Genomic DNA, 17,958 nt, shown 5'->3' with positions numbered 1-17,958 from the left:
TATGAGTTGGTAGTTGGTAAGTTTCTAAGCATTTTGGATTGATTCAACTTCACTTAATTTTGGCTTGTATGTATTATTTACAAATTGCATGAGCTTTCTGGTACAATATATTTTATAGAGAAGACGACATCTTAATTTATATAAATGTTTTGTTATCTGTTAAAGGTTTTCCTTTCAATTCCTCTCCTTAACTTTTCATTGCCATATGTTGCTCGCAGGTTCTTATTTGTAGATTAATTGACAGGCCTCTACGTCCTACCATGCCAAAGGGATTCTATCATGAAACTCAAATATTATCTTGGGTATAGTCCTTATAATTTGACTTCTTAAAATTTTGTTGCTAGTGTCTACTTCAATTGGTTCACATACTACCGTTGCTTTATGTGCTGATGGTCCAAATTTATTGTCTTGGGGATAGATAACATCCATTGACCAATTATTAAATTTCAAGAAAAATATCAGATTGAGGAAGTTAATTTTTTCTTCCAATTGAATCAATTTATATATTTGGATAAATTATCAATAATTTTGTTAGTTGCGAAAATTGAGATCCTCCTACCTAGGACTGGAAAATGAGGAAAAGTATGCAAACCATGGGATTACAATAGGTAATGAAATTCTGCCCATTTGGATCCATAGTCTTTTGAAAATGAATTAGTAGGTTGAATGCTCCTCGTGAATCACAAACTCACCTGCGCTAAAGTTACAAATCCAAATATAAAAGACATTTTTTTTACAATGCATGAAGCTAAAACACAAAAAAAAAAACAGTCCAATCAGAGTAGTGATTGTGTGCATTTGCACCAATGCAGCACACCGAAAGGAGGAAGGTTGCATCACATTGCACCTTGGGGTTGCAGTCATTGCATGACGAAAATCACAGGAGATTGTCTTTTGTAGGTCTTTGCTGCGATATATGTTTAACCTGAGGGACTCAATTTCATCTATAACCCACTATTTTCATTCCCCAGCTTTAGAAAATCAGCCCTCCTTCTCCCACTTTGCCTCTCAACTTCCCTTGTTTTTCTTTCAACTCTCAACAATGTTTCAGACATTGATTTCGATTACGTCCCTAGTAGCGCTTCCAGCAGTAATTCCTAGCTGACCGGCAACTTCCAATGAAACCTGTATTTTTTTCTCTTTTTGGTTCAACTACAATGGCTTCATCGTGCCAATCACCCACTTGAAAAGGATTAATCTGAATGAGAGGATTTTATTCAACTGATTAATTTGAAGCAATACATAGGCCTCTAAATATACAGAGTCTAACCCTTGAGTAATGATTACAAAGAGATATCTAGAATCTTCTATGAGCTTCTAACAGACTCTACTATCACCTTGTAGTAGTTCACTTAATATCCTACAATAACACTCCCTCTCAGACCGGTGAATGGATATCTATCATTCTCAACTTACATGTGAGATCATGAAATCGTTCGGTAGGAAGATCTTTTGTTAACAAATTTGCTAACTGAAGCCTAGATGGGACATAAGAAGTAGTGATAAGACCACTATCTAGTTCTCTTTAGTAAAGTGTCAATCTATCTTTTGTGTGCTTGGTCCTATCATGCTAAATTGGATTGTGAGCAAATGCTAATAGCTGATTTATTATCACAATAAAGAATCATAGACTCTTTTCACTTGCCACTTTAAGATTATTTAGAATGATTCATAGCCATAACAATTTGCTGACCTCATGTGCCATAGGTCGGAATTCAAGTTGGTGGTCCTTCTTCCCTACTTGACAGTAACTTGATGGACCTACAAATGCTTCACAAACTCTTTAAAGATCAAATAAATGCAATGGGCAACACATGGGGTTCAATGCAAAGGCTCCTGTTTTTGCATCAAAATTCTCTAGGCACCTGTTCAAATTTGCAGCATTATTATTAGTGATCACTTGCACTACATTTTCCTCTCCATCCAATTCTGCAACATCACCAACATCTTAAAAACTTTATTTGTTGTTTTTTAGATGTTGGAGTATCCAATGAATGAAGAAATACAATCTCTTGATTGTTTGCAAATAGTTACTAATTGAATGTCTTTTTTTGTTTGTTCACCCATCATTGATAATTCTCAAATACTAGGGTACAATAAAATGGTTTTATTGCTAAGAATATACAATATATATACACACACACGCACACAAGATTGGAAGACTAATTAAGGAAATATAATAACAACACTACTGTAATATGATCGCTATGATTCAGGGATATAATTAGATCCTTATGATTTAGGGATATTTTTGTTATAGACTTTAATTATTATATGCTAAATACGGAAGTAATTAAATGTAATTGTTGACACCCCTGTCAAGCTGGTGAATATGTATTTTCAATTCCCAACTTGGAAACAATCCTTTGAGAGTTGTTGCTATTCTGCTCTTTGGTTAGAAGGTCTGCAAGGTTGTCTTGTGAGGAGACATATGTAATGAATATTATACCAATGTGTAATTTTTCTTTGATAGAGTGCTGGCCAATTTTAATGTGTTTGGTTCTATCATGTTGCACCAGACCATGGGCAATGCTGATAGTAGATTTTTAATCACACTAAAGCCTTGTTGATTCATCTCACTTTATTCTTAAGTTTTCTGGATGATCTTCATCCGTAGTAGTTCACATATCCCTTGTGCCATTGTCTTGAACTCTGCTTCACTTTGGTTCTGGCTACCACAGTTTTTATTTTTACTATTCCAAGGTAAAAAATTCCCACTAAAGAAAGTACAATATCCAGTAGTTTATCTCCTATTCCTAAGTGACCCAACACAGTCAGCATCTGTACATACTTTGAGATTATTTTGTTTGAACAGAATTCCTTGCCTATAGTCCTTTTCAGATATTGCACAATTCTTAGTGCAGCCGGTAAATGAATCTCTTTTGGTTGGTGCATGAAGTGGCTGACTAGACTCCGCTAAAGCAAATCAGGTCTAGTGGGGGGACAATTATACGAGTTTGCCAACTAATCTCTATTACATTTCCTTGTCAACAACGATATCTTTTCATTTCCCAACATCAGATTTAGATCAATTAGTGTACTTTCAGGCCTGCATGCTATGTTACCCGTTTCCTTTAGCAAATCAGTAATGTATTTCTTTTGGGATATGAAAATATCCTTTTTAGAGTGGCTACTTCAATCCCGAAAAAAGTATCCAATTTTACCTTGGTCGTGATTTCAAATTCCTTGGCTAGATGTTGGCTTAATAGTTGTGGCTCCTCTTCATCATGATTCATGACCTAACATTATAATATCATTCACGTACAGCAGTAACATTGTTACTTTACCTGACTCTGTGTTTATAACAAACAGTGTGTGGTCTCCTTGGTTTTGTTTGAAGCCCAAACCTATCGTAATTTTAGTTAACCTTCAAAACCATGCTTGTATCGTTTTAGTTACCCTTTGCTTTGTTCTTTGTCAGTTAAGAACATAATGATGTTTATTTCAGTACTCTGCTGTAATCAAATTATGTATTTATCATGCTGTTGTTCATTTTTATTTGGTATATTAAAATGACTGTACCTTGTAGTAATTTCAGATGCTTTTTGTCTACTATAAATTGATGATTTTAGGTTTTGAGCTATGACGGACTGCACTCCCCTGATTCTTTGGCTGTCACTGCAGCTGGTATAGCAGTGTAAGTTGGTCATTCTGTTTTCTGGCAACTGAAGGACTTGAGACCCCATGCAAAATGCTTTTTTTTTTTTATTTAAATTATTAAAAAGGTACCTTGCTCTAATTTTTGTTTGCCAATGCATAAAATTGATGACAATTCAATGAAAGGGGAAATAAAAAAGAAGAAAGGAGGATGAGATGATGGGATAATCCAATAGAAGATGTAAAAATAGGACAAGTATGCATATAAGTAGTCCTGAGATATTTTTGTCACATGCATTATGCTATCTAAACATGCTCACTAGAGTTATGGTTAAATTATAATACATAGGTGATGACAACCCTTCTAGAAAACAGTCATTTGTAGGGTTATAAATATGTCTAAACTCACATTTAAGAATATTAATCTTAATCATTTAATTTCCAGTGCACTTTCAGAAGTGCCAATGTCGAAAGCAATTGCTGGGGTTCGTGTTGGTCTTGTTGGTGATAAGTATATAGTAAATCCTACAACCAAGGAGATGGAACACTCTGAATTGGACCTCTTGCTAGCCGGCACAGATAGTGCAATACTGATGATAGAGGTAAAACATTGTCCTTTCTTGTGAACAATAACATGATAGGAATACCAATATACTGATAGAACATGTTTCATAATTATTTGTAACTTGCTTGCAATAAATATAACTGTCCTAATATTTTGGAAATAGAAAATAGAAGATTCTGTGAAATTCATAGATATTATCTTACACTTCATTAATACAACTATTTGTTCTGTATATTTTTTTCTTTAGCGTTTTTTCCTAGTTATTATGATAAACTCTGATATCACCCAGACTCAAAGGACGAGCCTAGTGTGTTTTGATGTATAATAGCTTGCCGTGTGTTTTGATGCCAGAATACAAATACGAAAATTCCAATTATCCTCATTTCTTCACTTGAATAATTAAGTTGAAGAAAACAGCCTGTTCAACCTACACTGTTGTACCTTTTATCGAAGTGTGTGTGTGTGTGTGTATATATATATATATTTATATGTAGGTTAGAAAAAGAGGCAAGACACTTTCCTTAAACCCTAACCATAAAGCTGGGTATACTAAAAAGAAGTAATAATAAAATAACATTACATTTCAACACCTGCTAGCTGATTTGTGATATTAATACTATACTTAGCCTGCAAATTCGTTGGAAGTGATTCAAAGTTCTAAATTTGTCTCCTTTCCACATCATTCTCTTTCAGTTTCAACTTGACATATAAGTTCATTATCACAGATAAAGACCAACTGTGAATTGCAAAAAGAAGAGGTTTCCAGGAAGGCCAGCTGAGTTAGCCTTTTGGATATTTACTTTGAAGCAAATTTAATTGTGAAAGCAGATGGTAGATGAAGTTCTATGTGATTAAGATCAAATAATCGAAACCCCTAATTAACATATTTGTAATCCTTATCCAAATCATGTACTAGCAATCTCAACAATTATTTTTACTTCACCTGCAGCTTTCCGCAGAAAACAGATTCAAAATATTTCCTGCTCTTGTAATATGTCAGTATTTGAAAAGCCAAGACCTTTCACCATTTCAGCTGTCTTAGAGTCAAATTGCAGGAATCTGCATTGGTTGGTATAAAATAGTAATGATGAAACCATATCTTTACAGAATCGAAAATATGTTTAATGTGAATCATGATTCTGGAAACTCTTATGGTTGTACTTTTATGCTGGCTCAACTGGTATATACTTTCATTGCAGGGATATAGCAATTTTATTCCAGAAGAAAAGTTACTCAGGGCTGTCGAAGTTGGTCAGGTGTAGTGCTACTCAACAAGCTTATGAAACCCTTTGTTTCTTAAATTATTCTTTGCACTGCATCATGCAAGACATTTATTTGTGGCTGTTGGATATACAGCACTGTAAGCAAGGAATCACCAGAGGATTTTGATCTCTAAATTGTCTTCATTCTCAATTAAAAATTTAACAATTTGAAAATATTTCTAAGCAACCTTTTTTCTTTCTACATCTGTCTGTGTTGTTAAAACTTCAATTCATTTTTCAATGACTATTATTGCTTTGAGCATATGAATATTTCACCATAAACTTATATAGTACAAGAGTAAGCTACTTGCCTCCATTACAGGTTTAGTTATATTGGATTTATAATGTTTACTTTTTAGACATTCACATCTTTTTGTGATCTGTTTTCTTTGATAGTTTATCAATATTCCTGCTTAAGGTTGATTGTATTATATTTTTCCTGTTCTTCACTGTCAGGATGCAGTACGAGCAATCTGTAATGAGGTAGAAGCTTTGGTTAAGAAGTGTGGGAAGCCAAAGATGTTGGATGCCATCAAGTTACCTCCTCCTGAACTTTATGAACATGTTGAAGTATAATCCTCCCTATCCTTTATCATGTTCTGCTATTATTTTAGCCCAAAAGTTTAGAATTATTCATGATTTGTGAATGTCTTTGTTAGTGGGGAGAGTTGAACTCACAACCTCTCCCACCTTCCCTTCTGAATCCATCAAACCAATCTTATTTCTCAAAATTGTTAGTACGGGGATTGAACCCACAAATTTTCCCTCCCTTCCCTTCCATCTAACCACTAAGCCACCTTATCACTTTGATAATAATAATAATAAAGTCTTTTAACCCTTATTGCATCTCTTTTTCTACTCTTACAACTCTGCATTCTGTTGCCTTTTTTCTGTGATTTTTTTTTAAATGTGTTGGGCTAGTGCCACTACTGATTGCGCCAGTGGGCCCAAAGATGACATCCTTGAATCAGAGTTATAAATTGTGGGCATTGGAGGCACTATATAGTGCTGTCAAGTAGTGGCAGGTGGCTGCACCAGGTGCTCAATTGCGTTGCATTTATGGGATGTGGTCACTGTGCTCAATCACAGCCACTATAGTGGAAAAAAATGTGGCTGTTATGGCCACTTTGATGAACAGGGGTTAACAACCCTATTTTTCCCTTGAATTGAGTTTATTTTCATGGGATAGTCTCAAGACATAGCTATGGTGTTGTTGTGGTCAGCTGCTCTGCCTTGAAATAAGTTGGGTCCTCAAATTTGACCTTATTCCATAGACAATTCCTCCTCTTGTGTAAATTTTATCATACTGAAAATTTTCCATTGAAACTCAAGCTGAGATTGTGGGAGGATTTTAAAAGCACGCAGTACCATTTATATACTTCTCTGGACTCAGGCCAGATTTTTCATTTTCACAATGTCATCGAGATCAAACAATTATGTGCTGCATTTCACTTCAGACTTCACCCTCCTGCTCCACACTGTTCTTTTAAAATCTCAAGCATGCTGTTACTTTTATCTGGTGTGAAGTTTACTTGTGTTTTCTTAGACATTTATGATATGGTTTTGCTCATTTATTGCTATTGGTAGTTTCTTGCATGTCCTTGTTTGAGAGGACTGCTTTTACTTTATTAATATTTGGATAGAAACTGAAGTGAGAGGGAATGTGCAGGAAATTGCTGGTGATGAGATAGTCAAAGTTCTTCATATTAGAAACAAAATACCTAGAAGAAAAGCCCTTTCATCATTAGAAGAAAAGGTTCTGAATATACTCACAGAAAAAGGGTTTGTCTCTAATGACTCAAAACTGAGGAGTAGTTCTGAGACCATTGTAGAGGTTCTTGAGGATGAGGAAGAAGATGAGGAAGTAATTGTTGATGGTGAAGTTGACGAAGGTGATGTTCATATAAAGCTTACATCACACAAACCAGCACTTTTAGTAAGTACTATGCATATTTCTCATTTTTTTTTTCTCTATATTTTTGAAATGTATTGTTAGGTGATGTATATATGGTTAACTTAAGCTCAGTGCTCTCAGTTCATAGTTATTTTTTAAGGCCATTTCTAAGATTTACATGCAAGCAGACTGGATTGCTCAAATAAGTTGATTATTCTCGTTCTCTTTTTTTGGTTATGTAGTTTCTCTGTGGCCTGAGGAGACTTGTTTGCACTTCTCTCATTGTTTTCTTAGTGTATACTTTTGCTAAACCTCTATTGGCAAATATTTTTGTTGTTTCTCCTCTGCTTGTGTGCACAAAGCTTCTCATCATCGGTCTCATCATCATGTAGAGACCATGCTTGCCCTGTTGTATCCCTGATTTTCTGAATCCATTCAGTTTTACTATTTAACATATATCTATTTATTTTCCCTCTACAGTTTTCTGAGGTAGATGTCAAGTTGGTATTTAAGGAAGTGACATCCAAATTTTGGAGGAAGCGCATAGTAGAGGTATGAATACTTACAATGAAATAATTAAGATTACTATGCGACATAATAGTTTGTGTGGTTTTTGCTGTCTTTGGTAGAGTTGTGTCAAATAGGCTGGGTTTCTGTTTTCTTCATAATGAGCCAAAGTGAACAATCTAATAATTGTGCCAAACAGATCTGTTAGCCTTTGTGGAATCACAAATGAAACATGTATTCCTTCAAAAGAGTCTTAACGGAGTTGCTCTTCTCAACTATTGAAACTTAAACTTGTGAGATTGTTCCATTCCATGTTACCAAAATGCATCAATCGTTTCAATGGCCAATGAGGCAGGAAATGGCTTACTATTTATCATGATTTTAGTATAGCAAACAGAAACCCGTTTGATATAAATTTAGTTGTGGGCATGCATGTTAAACAGCTTAAACAATTTGTTGACATAGTGTTAGACTGAAATCTCATATTTCCTGTAAAACTATTCTAAGTCATGCGGCTAGCTTATTAAGCTTTTAGTTTGAGTTGGTTCTAATAAACAAAAGGCATTATGAAGTAAAAATATTTTTAAATATTGTTAAAAATATGATTTGATTGCATTAAATAGGGAAATATGGTATTATTTGATTACATAAAGTAGAGAAATATAATATGATTTGATCACATCAAATAAGAAAATATGTTAGCAAATATTCTCCAATAATAGTTTTCGATTTTGTTCCTTATTATTGATTCTCTTCTTCATTATAAGAGTACTCACGTCTGTACAGGACACACAATGACGAGGAAAATAATTTCTATATGGTATCATAAGGGTACTGTCCTCAATGACTTGCTTTCTCACTATTTCATTGCGTAGTTCTCCTAAACAAAAAGAAAAAATTATGAAGGGCTAATTAGTTACCTTATTTTTTCTCCCCACTGCACCCTCCACACATTTTTTCTCTCAAGAAGCTGTCTTACTCTCTAGCAGCTTGTGTGCTCTTCAAGTAGTTTTACTCTCTGTCATATGTCGCACTATCTAAGCAATTTTTCTCTTCAGCGACTATTGCACTATTTAATTAATTTTTCTCTTCTGCAACTGCCATGCACATTTACCATTTTAGCTCTCGAGAAGATATAGAACTCTCTAAAGCAGTTTTTCTCTTTGGAAATCTTTGTGTACTTCAACCTCAGATGCTACCCCTCAATTTCTGTGGTTCTCACTATGCTGCGAGACTATTGGCCAACTGCCATCATGTTCTGTTAGTTCCTTAACATGTCATCTTCGCACACTTGCACCAAATTGATGCGTGAAGCTTTGTCATCATTGACTTTGTTAGCTTCAGCAACCAATTGATTGTCAAGTTCACCAAGTCTCTCAAGGCCTTTTTGTGTGATAAGATTTTGTAACAAGCTTGACTCATATGATACATTTGATTGGGGAGTGTTAAAGGTATGATTTGATTACATTAAATAGGGAATTGTCGTATGATTTGGTTATATCAACTTGAGGATGTTGTTGAGCCCTGGTTCATTTATCCCTTTAATTAAAATTAGCAAATTTCAGCAGCATTGCTTTTCGCAATATATTTGGATGCTAAAATAGAAGATAAACCTATCTGTAATGGCTGAATGGGAATAGGATAATGCAACACTTTTATTTTTATGGATGTTGTTTGCATCATTTGATAAACAGAGTGATGTAGCTCATTTCTAGATTAGATAGCAATGTACAAGTAAAAGGCTATATCTAGGTAATTAACAATAATAACCAAAACTTTCTAGGGCAGACTACTTACCCTATTCAAACAGGTGAAGTTATATAATCAAGATATATTATTCTAACACTCCCCTTCAAGTTGGAGCATGTAGATTGTATCTACAAAGTATGAGGTTCTCTTAGGAATTTGTTGAAACGTTTGCAAGTTGATCATTATTTGGGCTACATCTTCTCTTGAATAACATGACAGTCAAGTTCTATATGTTTGATCCTTTCATAGAATACAAAGTTAGAGGCAATGTGGAGAGCTACTTGATTATCACAATACATCTTCATTTGTTGGATCTAAAAAAAATTTACTTTAAGAAATTGATTCACCTATACAAGTTTAAATGTGAGAGACGCCATAACACTATATTTAGCTTAAGCACTAGACCGGGGCAGACACATTTTGTTTCATGTTTTTCCAAGAAATGATGTTGTCTCTAATGAAGACACAATACCCTATAGTGGAAAGTTTATCCATAGTAGATCCTACACAATCATCTTCACAATACCCAAAACTTTGGGTTCCCTTTATCTATGTGCAACAAACCTTGTCTTGGAGCCTTTTCGAGGTACCTTTAGATGTAGATGATATCATTCCAATTATCAATCCAATGATTTTGCATACATAAGTGTCTAGTTTTTTCTCTGCTATACCATTTTGTTGAGGTGTCGAGGATAGGTGGACTAGTGTAATGATGCCATGTGAATTTAAAAGAGTAAAAAAGTAGAAAAAAAAAATTCTTTGGCATTATCACTCCTTAAGATCTTGAACACTTGGCCAAATTGGTTTTTAATTTCATGAAGAAAAGACAAATATTTAAAAGTGCAAATTGACCTTTCATGAGTTAAACCCAAGTATAATGAGAATATTCATCAATAAATTTTAGAAAATAATGAAAATCAAAGGATGTGACTTTGCTTGGACCGCAAATGCCACAATGAGTTATAAAAAAGACATAGTTTCATCTTGTTTCAATTCTTTTTGGAAAAGTAGACTGGATGTTTTCTTAGTTGACATAACTCATTTTGTCACTTGGACTTTGCTAAGTTCAAGAGTTATCCTTTTGAATTTTGTTAAATGTGGATGACCCATGCGATCATGCAAAAGCTAAGGAGATGGGGATGCTAAACAAGACATTGATGGTCTAGTGCCAAGATAGTAGCATTGTCTAGATTCATGTCCTTCAACAATTAGTCGACCTAAACCGTGCTTTTGTATAACAAATGAACTTGCATCAAAGGTTATGGAGCAATTTAAAGATTTAGTTATTTGACTTAAGGAAATTAAGTTAAAAGGATCATAGAGACAAGAAGAACATGCTCTAGGTTCAAAGAGGGAGAAAGGGAATTTTATCCAAGTCCTTGAGCAGTAACTTTGGATTCGCTGGCTAAACTAATAACATGAGGAATTTTAGGATGAGAAGTAGAAGAAAATAAACAACCATTACCAATAGTGCAAGCTTTTGACAAAATAGAATGGGTGAAAGATAGTGCTTGGTTGTTGGACTTTAAACCTTAAATATTCTTGATATTCTTTGGTATATTGTGCTTCAACTTTATTAGATTGAAAGATATTTGTTGTCTTGTTAGGAATACCATGTAAAGAGAAGTGGTTCTTTCAAGTGTAACCAATTCGCCTACAAAAGGAGCATCGAGGAATCCATTTTTAGCAAAGGCATATTGAAAGACGAATCCATCAATAATTAGAATTATAACAACCTAAAGGGTCTAGATCAACATCCAAATCAATAGGCCAACACACTTATTACAACCCAATATAGAAAACACTGAATTGCAAACCAATAACTATTCGGAACCAACAACTTGTATCTCTCTCATAATACAACAAGTAGCAATAGTTGGAAACAACAACACTCTTCATTCCATAACTAGTGCCAATTGTAAAAGACATCAAACAATATTGGAGGAAGAGTCCGAGAGAGATAGAGAATGAAGCTTGAGAGAGAGGAGAGATAAGCCTCTCAATCAAAGTTGAAAACAGAGAAACAAGGGTAAAAATAGGGACAAATAGGTAGGCGACCCTTGTGGAGGAGACATAAAATTGCTCTAGTGAGGGTAACAAAGTGTGTGGTCTTTATGCGATGAGTTGCGATGAATAGCGGTTGCGTGAGCTTTGAGACACACCTAGTAGGTTTGATGTCATACGGTGAGACACACCAGATACGGTGGTTGTCAGTTAAAAAAGTGGCAGTTAATGACGATTGACAATGGTAAACACAGTGGAATCGCTATATCTCAATGAGATGAACCATACGGTGTTTGTCATAACAAGAGATGGGTAGAGAGACAATAGCAGAGAATAATGGTGAACAATTGTAGGCAATAGTGGACAACTACAAAACAAGTACAGGGGAATCAACCCACCTTGATACCATCTTAAGACTATATGATAAACAGGCTTAAGAGATTGATTGTCTCTTAAATGACAATAACAAGAGTGTACAAGGAAAAAGGTATATCTGGGTAACTTGTGCTAATAACCAAACAACTTTTTAGGATAGACTGCTTAGCCTACCTAAACAAGTTAAGTTATAGAATCAAGATAAATTATTCTAACATGCTTTATCAATGAGTTCGCAACTAGTTCCTATGATTTCTTTATGACAGTATTTTAAGCAATTAACTTGGCCATGCCTATACTATACTTTCTAAAGTTCTACTTATGAAACATGTTATAAAACAATTCTTGTACTTCCTTTTAACCTTAATCTTTTGGGTTGAATTTCTTTACAAAAAAGGATATAGGTTTATTTCTTTTTCATAATTTTTGTAAGTTTAAGTAAATGTAATTGATACAATGAAGTTGCAATCCCTAATAACTTGTTGGCTTGATGAATTACCTGTTAGAGATATTGTGTTAATTAATGAAACATAGCGTCTATTTTTTGTTAGGGAAAATAGACATTGTTTGATATTAGTAAATATTGTTGATATTGTTTATTACAATATCTTCTATTTACCATATTTATGTTTGGTTACCATATATACCTGTAACACTCTTTATTATAAATACATTCACCTTATGTGTATTTTAGACACAAGGGAGATTAACCCTATATAGTTTTTCTGAATATTCAACATTACCGAACTTAATGGATCCATGTTTATTGATTTATTTTCTATATGTAACAGGGAGGAAAGAGGAGTGATGGGCGAACACCTGATCAAATACGTCCAATCAACTCTAGATGTGGCCTATTACCTAGAGCACATGGAAGTGCTCTTTTTACAAGAGGCGAAACACAGGTCTGAGCCAACTTTTTGTTTACAAGTTTATGCTCTGGATGATGTATGTTGGTGTCTGTATTTGCTTATACAGTCTCATTATCTCTTTTAGTTTGTTTATTAGTTTTATTAGAAGGGATATAGAATGAACAAAAACAAAGGAGGAACAGAAATAATAAAATCAAATCTTTGGACCTTAAACACAAGTGATTGGAACTATGTATTGCTTATTCAGGTTATTACATGACTTAGAAGTTTGAAATTATATAATTTTCTCAGCCTTGATGATGACAGAATAGTGTGTTATCTGTTGAACCTTGTGTATCGCATATAATTTATGCTTACATTTCTAAGGTTTTCCGTGTATAAACTGCTACTCTTAATTGCTGCCCGAAAAAAAAAACCCACCTTGGGAAGAGTTTTTTTCTCCAAATTCTCTTCAAGAATGCTAGACACTTCAATTGTGACTTTATTGTTTTAAGAAGCTTCTACTAGTAAGAAACATGTTTTTTCATTCTGACTTTACCCAAAATCATAAGAGTATGTTTCTACAATTATAAATTTGGGTCTGGTCACTAGTCTTGGGAAGAGTATCTATAATTTTATACTTTTGTACGTTATTTCTAGTTCGACTTTCATTATTTGTAGTGATACTTATATCTGCATCTTAACCTGAGTGATTAATTGGCTTTATCTTGGCAGTCACTAGCCGTTGTCACTCTTGGGGATAAACAAATGGCACAAAGAATAGACGGACTTGATGGTGATGATGAATTAAAGAGGTTCTATTTACAGGTCTCTTTAAAATTTGGCTACTTTAATGTTCTCTTATATTTTTGTGAATATTACCTATTCTGAGAAATTTGAGCATATTTGAAAAACACTACTACACTGGATGGCTTGATTTGAGAATAGAGGTGTTTATCAGTTTGGATTAAACCCAATTAACTCAAATCCAAATCGAGTCAATTAAATTGGTTCATACTTTTAGCCTAATTGGACCCAACCCAAAATAAATGAATCAAATGAGATAGTTATAAATTCAGTTATCAGTCGTGATTTACAAATCTGATAAACACAAACCAAACCAATGATGTGAGTTTTTTCTATTATTAATTAACTACTATGCATGGAGCTTTATGATATAATCTTATATAATCATATGTTTTTATTTTTACTATTATTTAGTTGATGTAAGCAAATTACAAGAAATATATTGTTTACATATTTTAATGAGAGAATATTTTGTGAATATTTGAATATTACCTTCTTTTTTTTCCAAAACATAATTTTGAACATTTGTAGATTATGGAACCTAATTGATCTGAATGGAATCAACTCATTCTTGATCAGGTTGGTTTGGTTTGAATTGTGTTAAAAAAATTCAAAAATTGGATGCTTTGAGTTGTTTCAAAAAGTTTGAAAAATATAAAACTTGAGTTGTGCTAAAGGAAGGTGGAAAGATCAAACCAGGGAAAACTGATTGGTTTAAATTTCATTTTTGTCTATATCTAATTCAAATAGGGTCATGAACACCCTACTTGTGCATGTTGTTTGTCTAGCATAGTGCATTAATAAAACTATAAATGCCAAAAGCCAAGATAAACACTGAACTGCTATTAGTAGGTCATTATGCATACTGAAGATAGGGGGAAGAAACTTTTATCTCCTTTAGTTAAGTAGACATGGTGGCAACTGCTAAGCCATTTCGTTCTGCTGGGGTTATTGGAGTGCTTCTTTATTTTTCTTTTATGCTCACTGAAAAGTTGCTCTTGTTACCGGCAAACTCAACAGAATTGTAACAGCTTTTGGAAAATCAGACGGTCATTAAAGAAGTCTAACAACATAAAGAATCTAGTAAAGCTTGATGAACTTTTTGTGGAACCAGGGGATCAGGAGCTTTGATACCATGTGATAATATGAGAAAAGAAATTTTCTTTATTTAGATTTCGTAGTTTTTATTCTTGATCATTTTAAATAGAGAATCTTGTGTTTTTTGACACAAATAGCAAATCTTATATCTCCTATTGATCTGCCGGAGAATATAGCAGAATGTTAAGACCTGCTATTTTTGCTTGGCTCTATCTTGTTAGCTGTCTGTTATTCTTTCTGTTAGGCTGTTATAACATTTTTACCATGGTGTTGTAAGTGACACTAATGTAATCGAAACCGAACAGAGGAAAGATGAAAGAAGAATTGAGACTGTATAACTGTTTTATTTTCTATTTCAAGTCAAGCTTTATAATGCAAGGCAACACTTCTTATATAAAAGTTTGCTATCACAAAGGAGTGACAACTGTCCTAAGAGTGACAGCTCTCCTATACACTAAGAGCCCCTCTTAAATTCAATGGCGTTTAGAATTACAAATAGACTCAACAACATTGAGTTTGGAACGCAAAAAAGGAAAGCAACTTGGAAAAAGTGGTTTTGTAAGAGCATTTGCCTACTGATCTGCCGTAGGAATGTGATAAACATGAAGTTTCTTGGACAAAACCTTTTCTTGAACATAAAATATATCAATTTCCAAATGTTTAGTTTTTGAGTGAAGAACAGGACTGTGAGTGACTGCAACTGCACTTTGGTTGTCACAATACAGAGCTGGGACAAGAGAAGAGACAGATAATTCAATGAGCAGCATTTGTATCCAGGTTATTTCAGCAGCAGCACTAGCCAAGCAGCGAAATTCAGCTTCAGTCGAAGATCTAACAACATACTGTTTCTTTGATCACCAAGAAATCAGATTTGGACCAAAATAAATAGCAGCACCTGAAGTAGAGCGTTTATCATCTAGGTCTGAAGCCCAATCAGAATCACAGAGCCTTTATTGAAAAGGACTGTGAAAAAGAAGCAGGTTGAAGACGTAATCCATAATGAATTGAGCCTTTCAAGTATCCCATGATATGCTTAACTGCCAGCAAGTGAAAATCCAGAGAAGCACTGACACTTTATTCACAACATAACTCAACTCGGGTCGAGTAACTGTAACATATTGAAGAGCACTCAGAACTGATCTATAAAAAGAAGGATCATGAAAATCATTTGAGTCATCTTTAGTATGTTTGCAATGAGCTGTCATGGGGGAAGAAACAAACTGAGCCTGATGCATCTTGGTTGTTTTTAAGAGATCTCTAATATCCTTGCTTTGGGTTAAAAGAAGAGAACCATCAAGCATTGGTTTTATTTCAATACCAAGAAAATAGTCTAACTTTCCCAACTGTTTGATAGAAAAATTAGAATGAAGCTGAGAAATGAGCTGCTGTACCAGAGAAATAGAACTGCCAATAATTATGATACCAACTACATAAACCAAGATATATACAGTATGCTTGTTTGCATTATACACAAACAGAGAGGGATCACATTTACTGGCAGGAAACCCAAGCTGAAGAAGGTTCTCCTGAAGCCTATGAAACCACTGTCTTGGGGCTTGCTTGAGACCATAAATGACTTTGTTAACATCGAGTTGAAACAATTCCCATTTATTTGTAAGAGCAAGAGTAATTACCAAGCGGATGGTAATAGGATAAAAAGTCTCATTAAAATCACCACCAGCATCTTGATTAAATCCCTTAGCCACTAACCGGGCTTTATATTTGTTGACAGAACTGTCAACATTCTCTTTAATCCAAAAAACCTATTTACAACCCACTGTATGTCTACCACTAGGAAGAGAAACAAGATCCCATGGTTTATTAGCAATAAAAGTCTCAAATTCAGAGCTTGTTTCATGACAGGCAACAATTGAGAATCAGGAAGAGCTTGTTTCACAGTTTTATGTGCCAAAAGAAGAGAAGATTGAATTTTAGGTCTGTAATTACCATAATTAGATCTAGTCTGCATGGGATGGACATGTAAGGTTATCCTGGGAAGAGAATTAAGAGACTGAGATGATGAAGCAGACAAAGGACCTTGAGATGAGATGTAGAGGAATATGCACCAGAAGGAGATGATGAATTAGAAATATTAGGAACAACAGTATGTCTAGTGGTGTCAAGAGAAGAGTGAGAAGAAGCTTTGGCAGTAGGAAAAATAACATGAATAGTGGCAGGAGTTAAACAGTCAACATCATATGAATTATTAGACTGAGAAGAGAGAGACATGTCATTAAAAGGATATCTCAACTCATTAAACACAACATCCTTCGAAAAATACATCCTACCAACCACTTGGTGACAAACAATTATAACCTTTATGAGAAGTGGAATAGCCGAGAAATACACATTTATGAAAACGAAACTCCAGTTTATTTTTATTATAGGGATCAAGAAAGGATAACATGAGCAACCAAAATTCCTGAGAAAATTATTATCATGAGACTTATTAAACAAAAACAGTAAAATGAACTTTAAACTGCAGTGGTAAAGATGGCAACCTGTTGATGAAATAAACAAAGGTTTGAAAAGCAAAGCCCTAAAACTTCAAAGGAAAAGAAGCTTGTATTAGAAGAGTAAGACCTAACTCAACAATATGTCTATGTTTTGTCTTGTCTCTACAACTCCATTCTGATGGTGAGTATGAGTACAAATCAACTGATGTATTATACCATGAGTATGAAAAAATTGAGTAAGAAGTCTAAACTCACTCCTCCAAACTGTTTGAACAGTTTCTACTTTAGTATCAAATTGCAGTTCAACCATGGCTTTAAACTGTTGAAAAACACTATATTTTAGACTTGGAAAAGGCATCAACAAAACTTAAGTAATAGGAGAAAGCATTAGTAGACAAAACATGAGCAGGACTTGACAAATCACTATAAATAAGCTCAAGAGGAGTACAGTAAATAGTTTGAGATAAGGAAGATGACAATTTGTGCAATTTTCCAACACAACAGAACTCACATTTTTATTAGAGATAGGAATATTATAGTATTTATAACAATTTCCAGTACATTGGAATTGGTATGACTTAGTCTAAGATGCCATAATGTCTGAGAACTAAGAGCAACATGCTCTTTGAACTGTGAATTTACAAAAGAAGAACATGGTACATTTGAACGATCAACAGAGGTATGGTTATCATGATGCAAAAATGAGTAAGCAGAGAAAGATGGAGCAGTACAATTGCAAACTTGAAGTTTTGGAAAAACATAAAGACCCTTAGAATTTAAGGAGCCACGAAGC

At 34.2% G+C, this 17,958-nt stretch overlaps 1 protein-coding gene across 3 annotated transcripts in view; it reads left to right on the top strand.

Moving 5' to 3' along the window:
• The window catches only part of RIF10 (polyribonucleotide nucleotidyltransferase), a 49,765-nt gene that overhangs the window by 12,058 nt on the left and 19,749 nt on the right, over window positions 1–17,958 (top strand). For all 3 annotated transcript variants that reach the window (XM_028074660.2, XM_028074652.2, XM_085671106.1), the window contains 9 exons: window positions 219–302; window positions 3,573–3,637; window positions 4,043–4,199; window positions 5,362–5,418; window positions 5,881–5,994; window positions 7,094–7,360; window positions 7,799–7,870; window positions 12,745–12,858; window positions 13,540–13,632. In XM_028074660.2, the coding sequence (XP_027930461.1) occupies window positions 219–302; window positions 3,573–3,637; window positions 4,043–4,199; window positions 5,362–5,418; window positions 5,881–5,994; window positions 7,094–7,360; window positions 7,799–7,870; window positions 12,745–12,858; window positions 13,540–13,632 (1,023 nt within the window). The remainder of the gene's footprint in view (window positions 1–218; window positions 303–3,572; window positions 3,638–4,042; window positions 4,200–5,361; window positions 5,419–5,880; window positions 5,995–7,093; window positions 7,361–7,798; window positions 7,871–12,744; window positions 12,859–13,539; window positions 13,633–17,958) is intronic.

This window comes from Vigna unguiculata, chromosome 1 (assembly GCF_037176805.1).
Source record: "Vigna unguiculata cultivar grain cowpea cultivar isolate G323 ecotype 2 chromosome 1, ASM3717680v1, whole genome shotgun sequence".
Lineage (NCBI taxonomy): Eukaryota > Viridiplantae > Streptophyta > Magnoliopsida > Fabales > Fabaceae > Vigna > Vigna unguiculata.
This window is presented reverse-complemented; position numbering and strand designations above follow the sequence as displayed.